Source organism: Astatotilapia calliptera, chromosome 19 (assembly GCF_900246225.1).
Source record: "Astatotilapia calliptera chromosome 19, fAstCal1.2, whole genome shotgun sequence".
Classification (NCBI taxonomy): domain Eukaryota; kingdom Metazoa; phylum Chordata; class Actinopteri; order Cichliformes; family Cichlidae; genus Astatotilapia; species Astatotilapia calliptera.
The window spans coordinates 12192680-12211171 of NC_039320.1; the positions used below are offsets into that span (position 1 = coordinate 12192680).

At 39.1% G+C, this 18492-nt stretch overlaps 1 protein-coding gene across 5 annotated transcripts in view; it reads left to right on the forward strand.

Annotated features, from left to right (window-relative positions):
• Window positions 1-18492, forward strand: part of LOC113012735 (CAP-Gly domain-containing linker protein 4) — a 59153-nt gene that overhangs the window by 16788 nt on the left and 23873 nt on the right. For 2 of the 5 annotated variants that reach the window (XM_026153044.1, XM_026153043.1), the window contains 5 exons: window positions 5649-5795; window positions 6715-6854; window positions 7345-7438; window positions 7684-7845; window positions 10486-10604. In XM_026153044.1, the coding sequence (XP_026008829.1) occupies window positions 5669-5795; window positions 6715-6854; window positions 7345-7438; window positions 7684-7845; window positions 10486-10604 (642 nt within the window). In that variant the 5' untranslated portion in view covers window positions 5649-5668. Of the gene's footprint in view, window positions 1-1429; window positions 1565-4567; window positions 5164-5648; window positions 5796-6714; window positions 6855-7344; window positions 7439-7683; window positions 7846-10485; window positions 10605-18492 lie in introns of those variants that run through there. The other 3 variants (XM_026153042.1, XM_026153041.1, XM_026153045.1) reach the window with 3 other exon arrangements.

The window sequence follows — 18492 nt, forward strand, 5'->3', positions numbered from 1 at the left end:
ACATAAACACAAATTAAAAACCATTGTGTTCTAGTGCTTATACACACCATCTCATCAGCCTGTAGTTTAAGTCTCTTTTTAGTGTTACTTCCAAGTGAGTTCAGCTGTGTCTTGTTACCTTTACGTTTCCACTCTCCCTGATTGAAACCTGTGTGTATTTGAAGCCTCAGGTTGCTCATCATACTGTGTTCCAGCCTTGGTTTCTCCTGGCATGTTTCCCCTGCAGTGGTCTCTTTTGTTTTTGCCCTTCTCTATTTTATGCTCTGGATCTACAACAGCGACGATAAAGGCTTGCTTTTTTTTATTCCAAGTCTGTCTCAGCAGTCTGCAATTTGGTCCTCTTCTCCTTTATTTCATGACAGAGGCAGAAACACATGCAGAGTGCTCTTCAGGTTCAATAAACACCAGCACCCATCTCTGAGTCTTCACTAAAAGTGGCTTGTCAGTCTGAATGGACATTGGAGGAAAAGTGTCACCCTGAGAAATTACCTTCTCCTGAAAAGAAAGATGTTCAGACACAACTTCCCACACTGTGACTGCCAATGATAAGAGAGGCATTAGACTCAAAAGTGACCTCTTGCACCATCCATCTTTGTGGCAGCTTACTTTTTCTGTTTAAAAGTAAGAGGTTTGTTGTATTCGGAGGTTGGGTGCTTCAGAATAAAGCAGTGCATCAACAAAATGGGTATCCTTTTCCTATATAGCAGAATAGAGCATTTATTTTAGATGAGCAATTATGAATTCTGTAATGAAAACATGAAATGGACTTAACAGTCATGAAAGTGCTTCCGTAAGAAACTAAAGCACTGGGTTTAAACATTGCTATTTTAATTACATAAAGTAATCATAAGGTAATATAAAGTTGTTTCTCTTTTGTCGACTCTTCTACAGTTTTTTGCCCAACAAAAACAGAAAAACAAGACTCCAAATTTCTGCAACCAAAATAGTACAGTGCAATTTAGCTATTTCGAGGTATTTTCCTTCAGCAGGTTCTGGTATTCAGTTGTTGATTATTTTCATTAGTATGTGGCAAACAATCCCAGAATTGAAGGAACTTTCAGGGCAGCTAAAATAATGCCTTTTTGTAGGTTTGCCACTTTATATTATGTAACTGGATGGCAAAAACCCTCCTAACTTTATTAGTGAATTGTTGCTCAAACCCGAAAAGAATAAATGGAACATTTATTCATTCAATATATAAATGAATAATAAATACATAAAATGAACATGTGTCTTTAATGTCATGTTTATGTTGTCAAGATATTGCAGGTTAGTTTCTTTTATTTAAAAAAAAAGTGTCTTTTTTTTTTTTGTTTTTTTTTTAATTTTCAAAAACAATTCAAAAGTTATTTAGTTGTATTTATTTCTTATTTTATTTTTACGGGTCGTTGTAAGACTTTTATTTTAAAATCCGGAAGTGTACATTAACCGCCTTTATTCTGAAGCCTAGATGTTGAAACAGGAAGTATTTCAGCTGTGTAACATCCAATTAGAATGGACGGAAATTAAATCCGCTATCTGACATTTTCCCCATGGGCGGATCAAAACAAGGAGGGAGGTGAAGGTAACGCTAATATTAAGCAGCCTAACATGATGCTTGTTTCTCTCTCTGCTTGCTAAGTGCATTGTAAGTAGCGCAGATGTTTTTGGCCCAGTGTTCTTGTTGGGGAACATTAACGTCAGGGAGCTAAGGTGACTGAGAGGAGGGCTCTGAGTAACTTTCACGTCTGCACGGTGAAAGCAGGGACGGCTAGCTGCTTATAGGGACTGAGCAATGTCTGCAGTGTTAGTTATATAAGGTGTGCTTCATCTGTCGCTAAGCCCGAGCCGGTTTTTGAACATATGCTAGCGAGCTAACTGTTACTGTCAGCTTGTAGCTCGATTTAAAAACACTTTTAGCTGGCAAAGTTATTTGGAAATTAATTAAATCCACGTGTGGACGTTTGAAAAGATGACATGCTATATTTACCTCTGCTAAAGGGCTACAAAAGTATGAGATGAGGAGAGAGTGTCTACTGCTAACCTCTTCGACTGTGAAGTGAGCTAACGATTTGGGGGATATAAATGAATCGGCCACACTTAAGTCACACAAACTGGTATAAACAACCACAAATAAGCCATCTCTCCAATAATTGGATGTTAGATAATAAGTTGCATAACTTTTCTCAAGCTGATTAAAGCTCAAGCGACCGAGTGTGGTCATTTAGGACTTATATTTTAGACAGGAATACTTTAACCTTTAATGGCTTTACTGTTGTTTGAGTGCATACCTGCGTCCGATTAGAGTAACAGGAACCTCTGTCTTCCATAATCAAGCTAATCCACACACCCCACCTCACATCAAACAAATGCAGGGGGTAATAGTTCATGATTTGGCCTGGTGCATGAGGCGCATAGGATGGATGGAGGTCAAGGATGCTGCCTGTGAACAAACGTTTTGGATATGTTGTTACCACTAAACATTTCATTACCACTAGACATTTAATCTTTATGGAAAAATCCAATTAAAGTTATTTATGCCACTTTTTTGTGTGTGTGAAATATCTAAATAAAAATACACATATAACACATATAATGTTTATTTCAATTTCAGCATCATAGCTGTAAAATTATTCTTTCTGCTTATGGCCTTCAAATATGCTAGTGCACGAAATGCTATCAACTTTCAAGAAAAATCAGGGTGTTTTTTGAAGCTCCATGCTCCTGAAGTTAAAGTTATTATGAGCTTAATGATGTAATTCAGATAGTTCTCTAGATATAGCATGGAACTTAAAAAGATCCACATACATTACAGTCAGCCAGAATGGGTAGCTTGCCAATGGGTGCTTAAATGGCCACAGTCATCAAAAATATGTGAGTGCTGTCTCTTCAGTAGCTGTGGGGATGGTGACATCATGTAGGTCAGGCAAACAAGAAGAGGCTTATTGCAGAAGTAGGCCATTGTCTCAAGTCATACTGCAAAGACCTAATCTCTACACAGCCAGTCAGTGACCTCAGAGAGGTTGGTAGTAGTTTTTCATCTCACTCTTTAGCAGCATGAACTATGGAAATCACAATCACTGCTAAAGCATACATCTATATACAAATGTTCTGTTTGCAACAATGAAATTACAGAATTACAAAAAATGGCGAAGAAATGATCAACAGTTACATGTTAAGACACACTCTTCTGTGGGGTGTGCTGTTGAGAAAGTTCAGCATAGTCATTGCTTTCTTTGCATCAGCTTGGCAAATCCTAAATTCTTTGTCAGAGATAATTTCAGTTTTTTTCTGTAACCCAGATTTTCTGACTCAGTTGAATGCTCACAAAAATAGAGTAATTAATAAGCCATTTCACTCTTCTTTTGGACAAAATGGGCCATTTAAGTGCTACCCACTTGAGTCGGAGCAATTATATGTAATAAAAAAGATTAAAGAAATGATCATCAAAAAAATTAAATGATAAAAAGCAACATTGTTTTTGCAAATATGGCAAGAGAGTAATGCTGCAGAAAATAATTTATTCTTTTGAGTTAATACATGAATGTTAGCACTCACTACAGGCTTTTATTTATTATTTCTCAAGTTTTCCTAAACATTAAATACCCCATAGACACAGTTAAACATTTTCTGCATCGCCTGCTGACTGTTTGAAACACACAGTTTGTCGCTATAATTTCACAGCTTCCTTTTAATGGTAAAGTTAAAATGCAAATCAACAGGTTGTATGTATAAAACACATTCCTTTCTTTTTAAAATTTTCTGCAAGTGCCACAATTTCATTGATTGTTTGAGTTTTCACTTTAATAGGAATACAGATTCTGTTCTGTTTGAAGAAAAATGTATTATACATTAAACCTGTTGAATCTTCTGGCACTGCCAAGTCTGCTTCACACTGCTGGAACTGCTGTGAATAAATTACTACAAAATTCAGTCAGTAAAATTAATTTTACTTAGCTCTGACTGCGCTAATGTGCACGTTAGAGAATTTTTAGACGTTATATTTTTTCTTTTTTTACTGACTTCTATCCTCTGTTCCTCTGACACTTTTTGACTGAAGTAGGTAGCACTTGATCTGTCAACTTTGTGCAGAAGATGTGTGAAATGACACATCAAACGCCCTCTTTTATAAATGTTGAGCACTCTGAGGCTGAAGCAGAAGTCTGGGATAACAGAGAATGTTGGTGACTCCTGTCTTGATGTGAGTTATCTGAATTTGCTTGTTAGTACATTGTTTCAGTTATGTGTAATTCATCCAGGTTAAAAGAAAACATCTTTGTGACTCGGAAAGTTGAGGCCAAAGTTTTCAAACTTCCTGAAAAATAATTAGTCTCTTGTCAGACCGTCACCTGAGCATGCTGTTGGAAAATCAGACTGTGAAGTGAAGTTCCACAAGCTAATCAAAAAAGGGTGCTTCAGTTTCAGGGCTCTAGAGTGGTTAATATTGTTAAGCCCCTTTTCTTATGAAATATGAGTTTTTTCTTAAAATATTTCTACAAATATCTTGCAAATTTGCTCAAATACTTTTTTTTTTTTTTTTTTTTTTTTAAAGAAATTGCTTTTATTTGATAATACAACCCTATTGTGACAGTGAGTGTTTTTTTTTCTTCTTCTCCTTTACACCAAATGGATGGAGGTCATGGTGTAAAGTCACCTACCCTCTCCCTGGGGCTGATAGGTATTCAGTGTCTGTCCTATGGTTGCTTCAATAGGGCTGATGTTTGCTGTCAGGGGGAACTGGATACTGGCCTTTATGGTGAACGACAGGTCTTCTAATCAAAGCCACCACTTTCCTACCGTTTGTTTGCAGCCTACAGGCCACATTCCCTCCACTAGGGGTTACGCTCGGCTACTCTATGTCATTGAGGTCAGAGGTACACAGGACTGGAAAGTGAGAGTGACATTCCAGCTGGGAGAGTCAGACATACAAGCTCCTTGGCTTGAAAGTGTACAGGCTGTAAATAGCTGCTGGACCTGGGAGTCAGGGGATCAACAGGGTATAATCAGAGAGAGTGGGGATGTTATTGGAGATTGAGGAGGGGGGCAGTCAATGAGCTTTGGAGTTATTTTGGGAAGGATTTTGGTTAGATGTTCTACTGGACCCAGTCTGTGTCTTTTGATTTTAGCTTAGCACGACTGCTCGTATGGAGATCAACAAGAAAGAGGATAAAGGAGAAGATGACAGTGAGTGAGGGTTGGTTGGGAAGATTTTAGGCTCAATGTTGCTTTCCCAGGCTTACACCTATGTGTGTGTGTGTGTATGCTTCTAGTTCAGCCTCCAAGGTTCCTCTGTGAAAGCTTCCTGTGTCCCCATTACAGTGTCACTTTTTTGAGATTAGGCTCGTAGTTTGGTGTGTTCACCTTTGTTTTCTAATCTGCAGGCAAAGTAATCTCTCAGAGGTGCTATGAGTCAAATGCTGACATTCTTTGAAAATCCCTGTCTTGTTGGGGTGATAGCTTGAATGCGCCTTTGCCCCATATTCTTCAGGCGACACCACAGATTAAAATACCATGTTTTTTTTTATATTATGTTAGTTCTGTGCTTACAAGTTGCATTTCCCTGTATTGCACTGCCAGATCAAATGAAGACATCGCTGTAGCCTGTGTGCTTTTATTGAGAGATTAGACCTACTTGTGTTCTCAGAATAGGCTTTCTAATATTGTTCCAGCCGCAGGCCCTGAGGGGGAGATGACAAAGGAGGATGTTTCAGAGCCCGTTGAAGGCGACACGGTCCTGGGCTGCCGCGCTAGACTCTCTTCTCATCAGCGGCCAGTGATCCACCAGGTGGCCTCTGCACCCATGCCCAGTGACTGTGGTGAGTATTCACGCTTTCTCTTTGCAGCTATGTGACATTTCAAGCTAGTTAACGCGTTCTCTTTGCAGCATCGACAGGCTGTGAAATGCCACAAGATATGAGACTGAAGAAAGGTTGATGGCTTAAATTGACACAGAGAGATGATAGTGATGCAGAGTCTCCGGGTTCTAATAATGTAGCTGGATATGTTAGTTACAAATTGAGGTTGTTCTTTTGTAGTGATTAATTCTTAAACAAGAACATGGTGACTGTTATCGTCTATATCTTGATTTACCTAATTAATCAGTAAAGCCATTTCAGCAGGTTTGATGCTAATTTGCTCTAATGTCCTTAAATACTTGGATGTTTCATTTCTTTAAGAAACTACTGTGTTGATTTTGTGTAAGTTTTTTGAGGTGAATAGAAGTCAAGTAACACTTGACTGTTCAATTACTTCTGAGGTGAGTGATGTATTTTAAAGTCTAATTTTCATGTTTAATGCCTTTTTTCCCCAAAACCCTCTGAAAGTTGAATCTTTAATCAAAGTATTTCATTTCAGATTTGCTGTAGTTGCGTACAGAGACAAAATTATGAAAAAATGTCATGCCGACTACAGTTAGTGTTAACTTTTGGCCTTTCACAGTGCAATCCATTTGCCTTCAGCCTCAGCCGGGTCATCTAATGCCTCATTTGGTTCACGGCAGGCCATCTACTGTCACATCTGTTTTCATTTGCCTCTGCAAGGGCAGCAAGGGCATTTCCCAAGATTAGTAATTTGCTGAATCGATTGAACAGTCAGTTGCAGAAACGTAGTAAACGTCTGTGCTGCAGAGTTTCACACATGCTCTCTTCGTGTCTGTACACGGGAGAGAAATATTTCCAGTCCCACTCCTCATTATACTTAACACGTGTTACTTTTGTTCCTCTTCATTGCTTCCAGAGTTCTCCTTCTTTGACCCCAGTGAGCCGCAATGCAGGGAGGTTCTGTTGGATCCCAGCACCACCATACCAGAGCTGTTTGCTGTCCTCAGGCAGTGGGTGCCCCAGGTTCAGAAGGACATTGACCTTATCGGCAATGAGGTGACATAAAAAAATGTCCAACTGCTGCGGAATCTCACAGCGGTCCCTTCTGTAGCTGTAACGCTTTTATTTTTGTCGTAATATAATCAACTGAAGCTTCAGAGGACTTCAGATTAATATAAGTTCTGATTTATTTTTTTTCATTGTTATGGACTCTGTTCAGATACACACCAAATCCCTTCTGCCTGTGTTACACAAAGTAGCTGCATTGCAGTAAACTGTGCAGAGAAGCACTCATCTCAAGGGTAAAAGAAGGCGATCATTTTCTCTGAGTAACTATCACCCTTGAGAAATAAATACCTTGTTTCAATGCCAGTTTACGTAATACCTGTTGTCCAGATTTAAGTAGAGTAGAGTTATGAAAGCCTTGAATTACTTGTCATTCATCACACAATTTCCCTCTAATTTCACTTTAACCTGTTATGGAAGATTTCTGCACGCCAACACCAAGTCCTTAGTGGCACATACTGCATATCTTCTCTTTGCACAGATACTAAAGAGAGGCTGTGGTGTGAATGATCGAGACGGTCTGACAGATATGAGCCTCCTGCACTACTGCTGCAAGGCCGGAGCCCCAGGCATTGGTAAGTATTGACAGAGATGTTGAATAAGCGCTCTCAGCTGCAGGGTAGAACTAAACGGACATCTACTCTGACGTATGTGTGTGTGAATTTATGTGACCACTCTACTGCTGAACATTATTCTGTATACCTCAGTAAGTGCAGCTGTTCATCAACCACTTCTTAAATACACTCTCTAGAGCTGACTTACTGTCTGTTACTACAACTCCTCTCAACTCTAACACCTGTGTTTGTGACCTGTTCTTCAGGCGATGCAGACACGGCAGCGAGCTTTGCTCAGCAGCTCCTCGCCCTGGGCGCAGATCCAAACCTTCGTTCGCGGTGGACTAACATGAGGGCTTTGCACTACGCTGCGTACTTCGATGTGCCCCAGCTTATCCGTGTGGTGCTGCAGGCATCCCAGCCTGGAGGTGAGAGCAGAGCTGCAGCTGGAGCAGAGAGATGAAAGGTCACCCTAGCTGTAAGGACAGGCAGAGACTGTATTTTCTCAAATAAACAGCCTGTCTCAGGGATTTTCTTGGCTCAGAATGGACCTATGGGGGTGACAACTCTTGGTGTGTAAAGTGAAGGCACTGAATGTGTTGATTTCTTACAGTAAACCTGGTGGAAGATCTAAGGCAGGGTAACGGCAACCTCTTTTAAATCTCTTAAAATCTTGCTTTTTAAAACACTAATGCCTCGTTGAGACTCTTACCTGTCTCTCATTGGGCAGGATTTTTTTTTGTAATTTATTTTTTCTGTTGTTTCTGTTAAATATGAAATTCCCCTGAATTCTGTGTAATTTCTTTTTATTTTAAGTTTATTTTTTAGCACTTTGTAACTACATAAATACAAATGAAGCTGGGAAAAATAAATACTACCATCCTGCTGTTCCAGGTATCAGAATAAAGAGCCTCCAGCCTTTGAAAAAGTAGGGTCTTGAATATGAAATGGTTTCATGAAGTGTTGTTAGATGTTAATTTGGTTCTAAAAAGTTTACTAGGATGTTTCAAAATTTTATTTCTGTAAAAGAATCGAAGTTCTTTTGAAATGGAAACTGTACAGGAGCCCTGGCATTAGCTTTTCATACTGGCGGCTCATTGTCTGCTTGTACACTGGCAGCACGAGGATTGATCATCGCTCTTTTCGTACGGCTGTGATGTCCAATTTATGAAAATCGTTACTCAGCAGATAAAACCTTGTTGACTGCGTTGGATCAAATGATAACGAGAGAAGTGTCGTTCACGGCAGTGTGTCTTGAAGAAGGTGCTCGATGAAACACTTGCCTCAGTAAATGACACAGACAGACAGAAGTGTGGTTTTCTCATCATTACACACAAATACAAACTAATCAGTAAATGGTAAAACCAGCTAGCTTACCAACTTACCCTAGCCTCAGTTTCCTGTTTTTATTTAATAGGAGTGGGACCCCAGTGTGGTCTTCTGCTGCTGTGGCCCATCTGCTTCAATGCTGGACGTATTGTGTGTTCAAAAATGCTCTTGAGTTACTGTGGTCTTGCTTTCACCTAATAACAGTCTTGCCATTCTCCTCTCACCCCTCACTGCACTCTTTCCAGACATTTTTGTAAACTTTAGAGGTGGTTGTGTGGGAAAATTCCAGCAGATCAGCTCTGTTATGCTCTATTCAGACGAGTGTGTCTGGCACTAACAACCATGCCACATTCAATGTTACTCAAGTCACCTTTCTTTCCTACTCTAATGCTCAGTTCAAATGTCATGTCTAACCCTAACTGCACTAATGTGCAGTAGACTTCTGCATTAACAAGAAGTTAGCAGCAGTTGAATCTAGTTGAAAGTGTTAACAATCAGCTATAATTTGTTAATTCACTAGCAAAAATAATCTATATTCTGCTGTGGCACGTTGCACAATGTAAAAATATTCCACAAATACTTTGAGCAAAAACTGACATTCGATTATTTGACTTGTCAATGAGACACAAGGATCATATGGTCTTTGTGTGCAGTAAGCACAGTTTCCTCCTTCCTGTAAATGGTGCAGTATGTCTGACTGTTGCTGTCTGCTTTTTTTCCACCCTTAAAATACTTTATCTATTTGTTAGTCCAGAAAGATTTCTTTCTGCATACCTTACTCTTTTGGTGTAGGATGTCGGTGTAGCTGGGACCTAGATTTACCTAGATTCTCTATGAATATTAATTTTACGGCAGTTCAGAATCTCGTGTACTATGAGAATCAACTAAGTCTTGATAGTGCTGTGCAGTTAATGAAATCAATTTTAGCTCCACATTTAGTTCCATATTTGGTTTCCACCTATTAATAAATCAAAATAATTGACAATTTCTTTTACTTTTTTCGTTCGGTAAAAAAGCCCACTGCCATGTGGTGGCAGTTTTGATTCAGTTTGAATGTTTTTAAGTTTTATTTTCAGTTGAATTGTAAATAAACTAAATGTAACAACTTCTGCTTTTTCCCAAAGACTGTAAGCAATCATGTTAAATAATCATGAGTCCTGAGAGCAGCTGCCAAACGCTTCAGAATCATGGATGTAGGCTCCGTTTCCAGATGTGGATTTCCGGAGTTATCTGGAGTTCTGAGGTTGATACAGCAAGTCTGATGACTCAGTAAACCACATTCTCAATTCCCCTTTGTTGTCCAAACTTCTTTCATGTTAACTTATTAAAGTTTCTGGAGTTCTGGTGCATTCATTATACATACTTTGAGATTTCTGCCTTCAAAAAGCTCAACAACTCTGCTGTGAAAGTGGTGCTTAATTTATTCAGACAAACCATGCAGCAGTTCTGCTCTCAGCAGTCTGCTCAAATACAAACGGTGAGGGCAATAGAACTGGTTTTACAAGAGCAGGTTAATTAGGAAATGACTTCAACAAAGGCAGGGTGTGTGTGTATGGGGCAGGTTTTCAGTTTGTCTTTTACACTTAGTTGCTTAAACAATGTTTAAACCCAGTGTTTGCATTTGAGACACCAGGTAGAAAATGATGCAAGTTAATAAAGTGTCAATTAATTCTTAACACACCCACACAAGCCATATAACTGTGTATTCCTAACCTCCCAATGGTCTTTTTATGTTGTAGATGTTGATGCCACCTGCAGTGACTTTGATTTTGGCACAGCTCTGCACATCGCCGCATCCAACCTGTGCACATCAGCTGTCAAGTGTCTCTTGGAACTGGGAGCCAATCCTGCGTTCAGAGTAAGTGCCATAGTTGTTCTGCGTATACGCACACAGCAGCAGACTCACAAGTCATCCTGTGAATTTGACAGATTGAATTCCTTCATCAAACCGACCAAAGAATTATTACATTTAATTAGGATTGCATATCGGTATTGATCTCCCTTTTCGATTTTAAGTCACAGAGACGAGAATCGATGCTTGATGAGTGAGTTGCGTTATATAAATGTTAAAAAATGAAGATCTCCTCAGAATATAGCTTGTATTATTTATTTATATATTTGTTGCTTCTACAGTCAGCAAATGATTCGCACTGTGCTTTTGTGGTTATAAATAATGATGCACTGATGGAAAATTAAAATTTCCAGTTGACTCATAGTGTTAAATAGATTTTTCTTTGCTATTGTTTTAATTATTTCCTCTTTTTACAAGTAAACAAAGAAGTCTTGTAGCTCTTGAGTGTGGGCCCGTGAACTTCTAGCTCGGGCCAAACTGATGTGACACACAGTAGTAAACGCCATCTTTGTTTTTTCTGTTTTTCTTTTTTTTTTGCCAGTATGCTGATATTGGTCAACATAAGGGGGAAAAAATGGAAACACGATAGGATTAGTAACCAAATTTGGTATTAACCATGTGATTGCACTGATGTAATCTGACCATAAGCCCAACTAGTACTGGGTTATATAATAGTCATAATTTTATGCATGATATGAATTTTTAAAATATTGCTTTAACCTAGGATGAAACATCCACTTGGGCGTTCCCAGCGGTTTAAATGTATTAAATTATTGGCCACCTGATGTGCTGATGATTGTAGTGAGAGGTGACATGTAAGGGCTCTGCAGGCTTCTAATTTACAGCTGTAGTCATGTGACTGGCTTACATTTGTAAAATAGTTAACCCTAAAAAAGCAAAAAAATTAGTTTACATTATAATCCATGATGGTGGAACAACATCATGGATAGAAAGATTAGCTCTATGCAAGTTTTTCAGTTTTCAAAAATTAGGCTATCCTGCTCCTGGACTTCCTGAGCTCCTCCACAAAAAGTAATGGAGGCACAGTTTACATGCTCAAGGTTAAGAGGTGTTTTATTTGATGACAGAATCATTTGTTGTAGAAACATTAATGCTAACGAGCCACATGACTAAAAATAGCAGCCATTTAAAAAAAACGAAACAAACAAACAAAAACATTTAGCATCTAAGCTAAAAGTATAACAGCCAGTCTGTTAAGTACTGACCTTATAGTCTAGTATTGAAGTTTTGTTAGCAGACGGTAGGTTACTTATTGTATTGGTTGGTTTTCTGTTATGTTAGAGTGTTATCTTTAATGCTCCTGACAGAAGAATGACCCAAATATTAATAAGTCTTAATATGCTGAGCCCATCCTTGTAGCTGCCAAATTAACTGAACTATACATGGATACTTATGATTTGCTGGGGTTTTTTGTTTGTTTTTTGTTTGTTTGTTTTCCTATTCCATACTTATCCTTACTTTAAAATTTCAATGTTTTATGATGACCTCAGTGAAGGCCACAGGCTATAATCTGTCAGTCCAGCAAAGTTCTTTGAGATTCAAGTGTTGTTGGAGATTTGAGCTCTTCAGACTTTATCTGCCGTAAGGAGGTGAAAAATATGCCACATAACATGTGTAAAGCAGTTGTGCAGAATGGTTTAAATAATCTGCAGCACTTGCAAAGGTAACAATATTTAAGAGTCCTTTGCGGCTTGACTGTCAGTACCGGATGCGTCAGGTAATTGCATGGTTTTAAGATCAGTAAGACGGCTTTGTCATAGCTGAAAAAGCATATAAGTGGGTATGATGGTCATATTTCACTTAGTGCAGTCTTTTGTGCCTGTTGGCTCACTGACATACCTTAACTGCACTTAATGCAACTGACTCATCAGTAATGTTATTGATTTTTAGGTTATTTGCGCCACTTCTCCTGCTGTGACAAGTGAAAAGGTTTATTCATGTACATTCAGGTGAACATGGTGGGTTGTGGATGCATTTTTCGGGTAGCGCTTCCTGTGGATTTGGCTGACAAGGAGCGAGAGGACACATGGTCCAGATGTTTTTAATTTGAAATGTTTTTTTTTTCTCATTTCTTTTGACATGTTATTTTGACATAACATATTTAATTAGCCTTTTTTCCCTCACTGGTAGAGGGAGGTGCCTTAGTCCCTTTGATTTAACCACCTAGCATCAGCTACCTAGCAGGAACAAATGTAATTTCTGTCAGTATTCTGACTTCTACATCTTCCTGTTTCATAGTCAGAACTAACATATTGTCAAGAAAATCCCAACTTGGCTTAAACTTTTTTTTTTTTTTTTTTAGTTTGTCCCCAGCTCTAAATTGAAGATGACCACAGAGGTCAGCACGCCCACCCCTCCACATCTTGGTGACTTGGGGCTCCAACAGGGTTCTGCAGTAGTCTTATGCACAGCCTACAGATCGCTGTTTACTGTCACCAGGGGGCAGCGTCACAAACAACCAGTCCGAGGGTTCCTCTTGCTTGTGCTGGTCTTGGTTCTTGTGAGCCACTGAGAGGAGCAAAGCTATATTTTATAAAGAGCTGATGTGAAACGAGTATTTAAAAAACATTCTCACTGTAGCCGCTATTTAAGGCTTCTCATTCTGTGGTTTTTGACCTTTGCACTTCTGGTGTTTGAGGTGAATGCCACTATGCCCTGTTTCGATTTATGTATAGCGTCATCCTTATGGACCGTGCTATTGGGTTCCACGTGAGCTGTATGCACAACTCTTTGTGCAGACAAATCCTTATTCAAACAGACACAAACTCATTAGCACAAAACAAGCTCTGACTTGTGGTATGAACCTTGTGATGATATAAATTCACAACCTGGAAGCTTTTTGTTTGCACACGTTACCTGTTAGTGCCTTTATCTTAACTTCCACCAAAAATCTATTTACTATTTACAATATACATCAGATTCACAAAAGGAAAAAATGGGACAATATCTTAATGTTCAAAAAAACTTACATCTTTCTGGAACCTGGTGCCTGGTAAGTTTTCAAAAAAATATAAACACATTTAATATTTTTCACATCAGGTATAAAAAATTCTATAAGAAAATGGATCAAATCAGAAACAGCTGTTAATGATGCTAATGATAGATAATGGAAGTCATATTCCATATATAGAAATGAACCTTTGTTTTCAGACTTAAACGAGAGATATAGAATTTAGATGAGATTTAATTTAATGTCACTGGACGACATTAGCACATTAGTTTCCTTTAGTTGGTAAAGTAAAATAAACAAGCAGTTTATTCACCCGTTTTCAATCTTTTCTTAACAGACTAATTATTTTAGCGCACCACATTGACTTAAAGCAGCCCAGTGCACCACCACCACTGTGAACTGCTCTAAAAACAGCATGCGAGTGACCCTGCTATTCACTAATGTAATCTCAACAGACCGATTGTTGTTTCGTAGCTCTTGTATTGGATTTCATTAGATTGTAGGTGGTCATGACACTGTTTTTGCCCCATGCATTTTCTCAGATGTCAGCATTCATAACTCCCGTTGAGATAGAAAATTGATTCCCACAATTTTCCCACTTTCACCTTTACAAACCTTCCTGATGCGATTCAATCTTTGCTCTTTTTGTTTACTGCTAGACCGAATTACTGCGATTTGATGGAGATCTTTGCAGAGGAAATCTGCCTGCTCAGTTTTTAAAAAAATAAATAAATGAATAAAAAAAAAGGGACAGATCGCAATCTTTTTGGTATGAAAGTCCAGGTAATCTATCAGGTTTTTCCCCCCCCCAATTTTAGATATTCAGTGGGGGTTTTTTGTTTGTGCACATTGACATCTTCTGACTCAGCTGTCAGCTAACACCTGAGAAGGCAGCTGCTTAGACTACAGATTTCACAGACATTTTTGAATAGATTCACTACTTCGATGTCTTGTGCTTGCTCTGTTTGCTTTCGTGCCTCTCGGTTGCATCTCAGTTTCATTTAAATCTTGATTGAGGGCTTTGCTGAACAGCCCTGATCAGCTGTTATCTTGAGCGAAAGTATATACACAGCAGGGTCCCAGTAGATAATGTTTTTGGCATGAATATATGGGCTGTCATAGCTTATGGGTTTTATTCAGAATGTTATATCTGTATTGGAACTTGCAGTGTGATTATCTTTAATATTGCACATTTTGGCTGCAGAAGTATTGAAGCTGTTTGTAAACAGGTCTAGTTCCTGGTCTTTGTAAGCACTAATTTTCCCACTGGAGGTCACCAAAGCACTGCACACCATAATTCAGTAATTTCCATTCTCAAATATGAGAGCAGAGGCTCTATATCTTACTGAGTGAATGCAATGCTTGCAAGATATATGGACTATGTGGTTAGAAATTACAAGGCTGGCTTTTTGAAACCCAAGAGGCTTTCTTGGTTTCTGTTTAGTCGTTATCTTGCCAAGCAAAAGTTAAAACGCCACAGAGGGAAGATTATTTTCTGTCTGCTTTATTATTTAAGGTTCATCACTGCTGCTGGCAGTTGGCTCTAGAGATATGCTGCATCGGCTTTTATAAGCTCCGATATTGCAATATTTTTTTCTTCTTGTAATCTTTATCACTATTTGAAAGGACCCGTGTGTTTGCCGTGACCCTGACGATGACAGTCCTTTTATTACGGAGGATTGAAATAAGATAAATAGATTCTATTAATAGTTTGTTTTTCATTTATTTTGTTGGGTTTTTATTTATTATTAGTTCTTTAGCTAGAACAGCTCAATTTACTAGCAGTGTGGTTCCAGTCACGGGGGTAGCAATCCAAGCAGAAATGCTCAGAACTACCTCTCACCAGTTCCTTGTGGGGTTCACCTAAGGATTCCCTACCCAACTGAGAGACGTAATGTCTCCAGCAACTCCTGGGTCTCGCCCGGGGCATCCTTCTGGTGAGAGATGCCTGGAACACTTCACCTAGGAGCCGTCCAGGAGGCATCCTACTCCAAACTAGGGTAGCAGCATGTTCCCGTCCTGGAATGGGCATTCCACCCTGTGTGACTGAGAAACATGGCCTCAGATTGCGAGCTGCCAGCTCTCATCCCTGCCACTTCACACTCTGCTTTAAACCACCTCAGTGGGTGAGGTTATTGCTCGATGAAGCCAACAAGAACACACCATCCACAGAAAGCAGAAACGAGATCTCGAGACCACCAAATCTGATACCCTCTCGTCCTCAGCTGCATCTAGAAATCTGTCCTAAAAAATTATGAACAGGATCAGTGACAAAGGGCAGCCCTGGTGGAGTCCAGTACCTACTGGGAGGGGATCCAGCTTTTTGCTGGCAATGTAGACCAAGCTCACAACAGGTATACAGAGACCACTGACTTATTTTAAAATAAAGAAATCAAAAATATAATGGAGAAATAAATAAGAATTTGAAATGGAGAGATTCAAAAATAAGCATCAGTTTATTAGTCATGTATTTTTTCCCCCCCATTTTTGATTTATGCAGCTTTGATCTTCTGTAAGGCGGTGCATTCGCTGTAATGTCGTCATGTTATCATTACTCAAAATTAAAGCACAACCTGGAAAAAACACACAGAGAAGGTAACATTAATTTATTACTCCCTTTAAAATGAAAAGTTGTAATAATGAGTAATTCATCACAATCAGCCACATCCTTCAGTACTATTCTTTTTTTTTTCCTGCATTGACTTTTCATGTGTTTGACAAATTGTGAAATTCGCATTTGAAAAATGATGGTGTTGGCTGGCAGTGTGTTCGTGATATCAGAGCCAAGAAATTCAGTTTCTTTCTGAGTAAAGGTCAGGCATGGAAGTGGTTTAATTTGATATTTCTCTTCACTGGCACTGCAGAGATTAATCACAACAAACTGAGTATTGGAGCAATGGAAAGATTTTTTAAAAAGGATGGAAAAATAAAAATGTTGCTGGCCTTTCGTGCTTCCCTTGCTTACATACCTTATGGATTGAGAGCTGTGGCAACTCATCATTTCTTGCATTAGTAAAAAAAAAAGGTTTCTGTGGTGAACTGCTCACTTATTTCTCTTTCAGTTTCAGATTAAATGTGAGCTGCTGTTGCAGATCTGTTTGGTATGTGGAGGATTTTGGGTGGGTGGATTGACATGTTTCCCTGCACATTCTGAATTTCAGCATACAGCTCATGGGAAGTTCAGCTGTTAACAATAACAGAAGGTGTTTACTTACTCAGCTTTATTTTACTTTCTCAGTAAATCTTGTTTTTTGTGTTGGTTCCAGGATAAACTTTGCACAAAAATTAAAGAAATTTGTGTTTAGTCAATTATTTCTTTGTTGTAAAGATGCTTCTTGGCAATAAATCTCATACTGTTGAACAGCCTGTTTACATCCCAAGAAGATGACGCCACAAGGATTCGTTTCCTCACTCGGTCACACTGCATGGGGCTGCTGGGAGGTCAGGCCTAAGTGCGCTGGTGTCGGCAACATGCCCACTGGAACCTGAACATACGGCAGTTGAATCACAGGGTCAAAGTGTGGAAAAGATGTGGAGAACGCTATGCTGATTCCTGCAACAGCGGTGGAATTGCAGTTATTAGCACTTTCATGTTCCTATCCCAGGATTGCAACAAAGAAAAAAGTCACTTAAATGCAATGATTCACAAATCATTTGCGAGAGTGTCAAATATGTTTCAGGTATTCTGCCTGTTGTGCATAAGCATTAAAAGCATCTTTCAAAGCTCTCATAATTTAACCGTAACAAATGAAGTATGGCTGTTGTGTAGTTGTGAAAGGCATTTGTCACATGTCAGTGGGTGAGTGTGTGACAGTGCTTAAAAAATGGTTCACCGTGGGAGCTTGGCATGGTATTACATTATGGTACTTAAGTGAAATACACTGGACTTGTCTAGAGGTGATTATTGTTCTGTTTATTACCCCATCAATCTAAAGTATACATGGGGAGTTGATTAGGGTTGCCCAGCTGTTTTTAAAAAAAAAAGAAAAAAGAGAGAGATTGCATGCTTTAAATGCACTCCTTTAAATATAGATATCGCCACTGAGCTAAGCATTTCTTTCCTGGAGCTAGTCCTGTGGCATGCTGCCTTCACTCTAGGCACATGAAGACAGATTGATTGTTTGGTACTTTAGCTCAGTGTTACAACATGAGAGCGACAGGCCTCAGCAATAAAAGGCAAGCTGGGTTTTGATATTTATCAAAGACCACTTGTATTGTTGCTGGAGGGGCTGGCAAATGCAAGTGTGCCCCAATTAATCCTGCGCCGTAGTGCTGGATGAGCTCCTCTCGTCTGTCACGCCTCCACAGCCGTATCCTCCTACCTCCGCTGACACTTAAGCTTGCTTAGTGTCTCTAAGCTCTCCCTGACTGTAGTTTCTTTACGTGACTAAATGCTCATGTTGTGCGCCTCTTGCCCTGACAACATGAATAAGATGCGATTAGGTGCAGCATACAGAAATGATGGTGACCATTTTGGAGATGGACATAAAAAAAAAAAAAATGTTTTAAATAGTTTGTCTTTTGAAAGCAGTCTGTCATCAGTGATGCTTATGCTGCATTTGATTTAATTAGTATTGATCGATATTGCGAGAGCTGGCAAGCTGTCTCACTGTTGTTCTCAGCTAGTGGTATTTTTTTTTTCTGCTTTATTTCACAGTTTTTACTTTTCAACGCACAAGCCTCCTCTTTCCTCCTCCAAATGTAAACATCTAACCCACAGGGATTAGAGTTCCAGATATAAGCCTCAGTTTGTAGGTCGAGCACTGTTGGTTCTCATTCACTGCTATAAAAACGACTGGCTAAATTCTTTCTTTACTGAGCCGTACTTCAGCATGCAATACATCCTCATTCTCAGGTACTCTTGGCCCAACTGATATTGTTGAAATAAAAAAGCACCAGTTCAAGTTCAACCAATTATTTTCT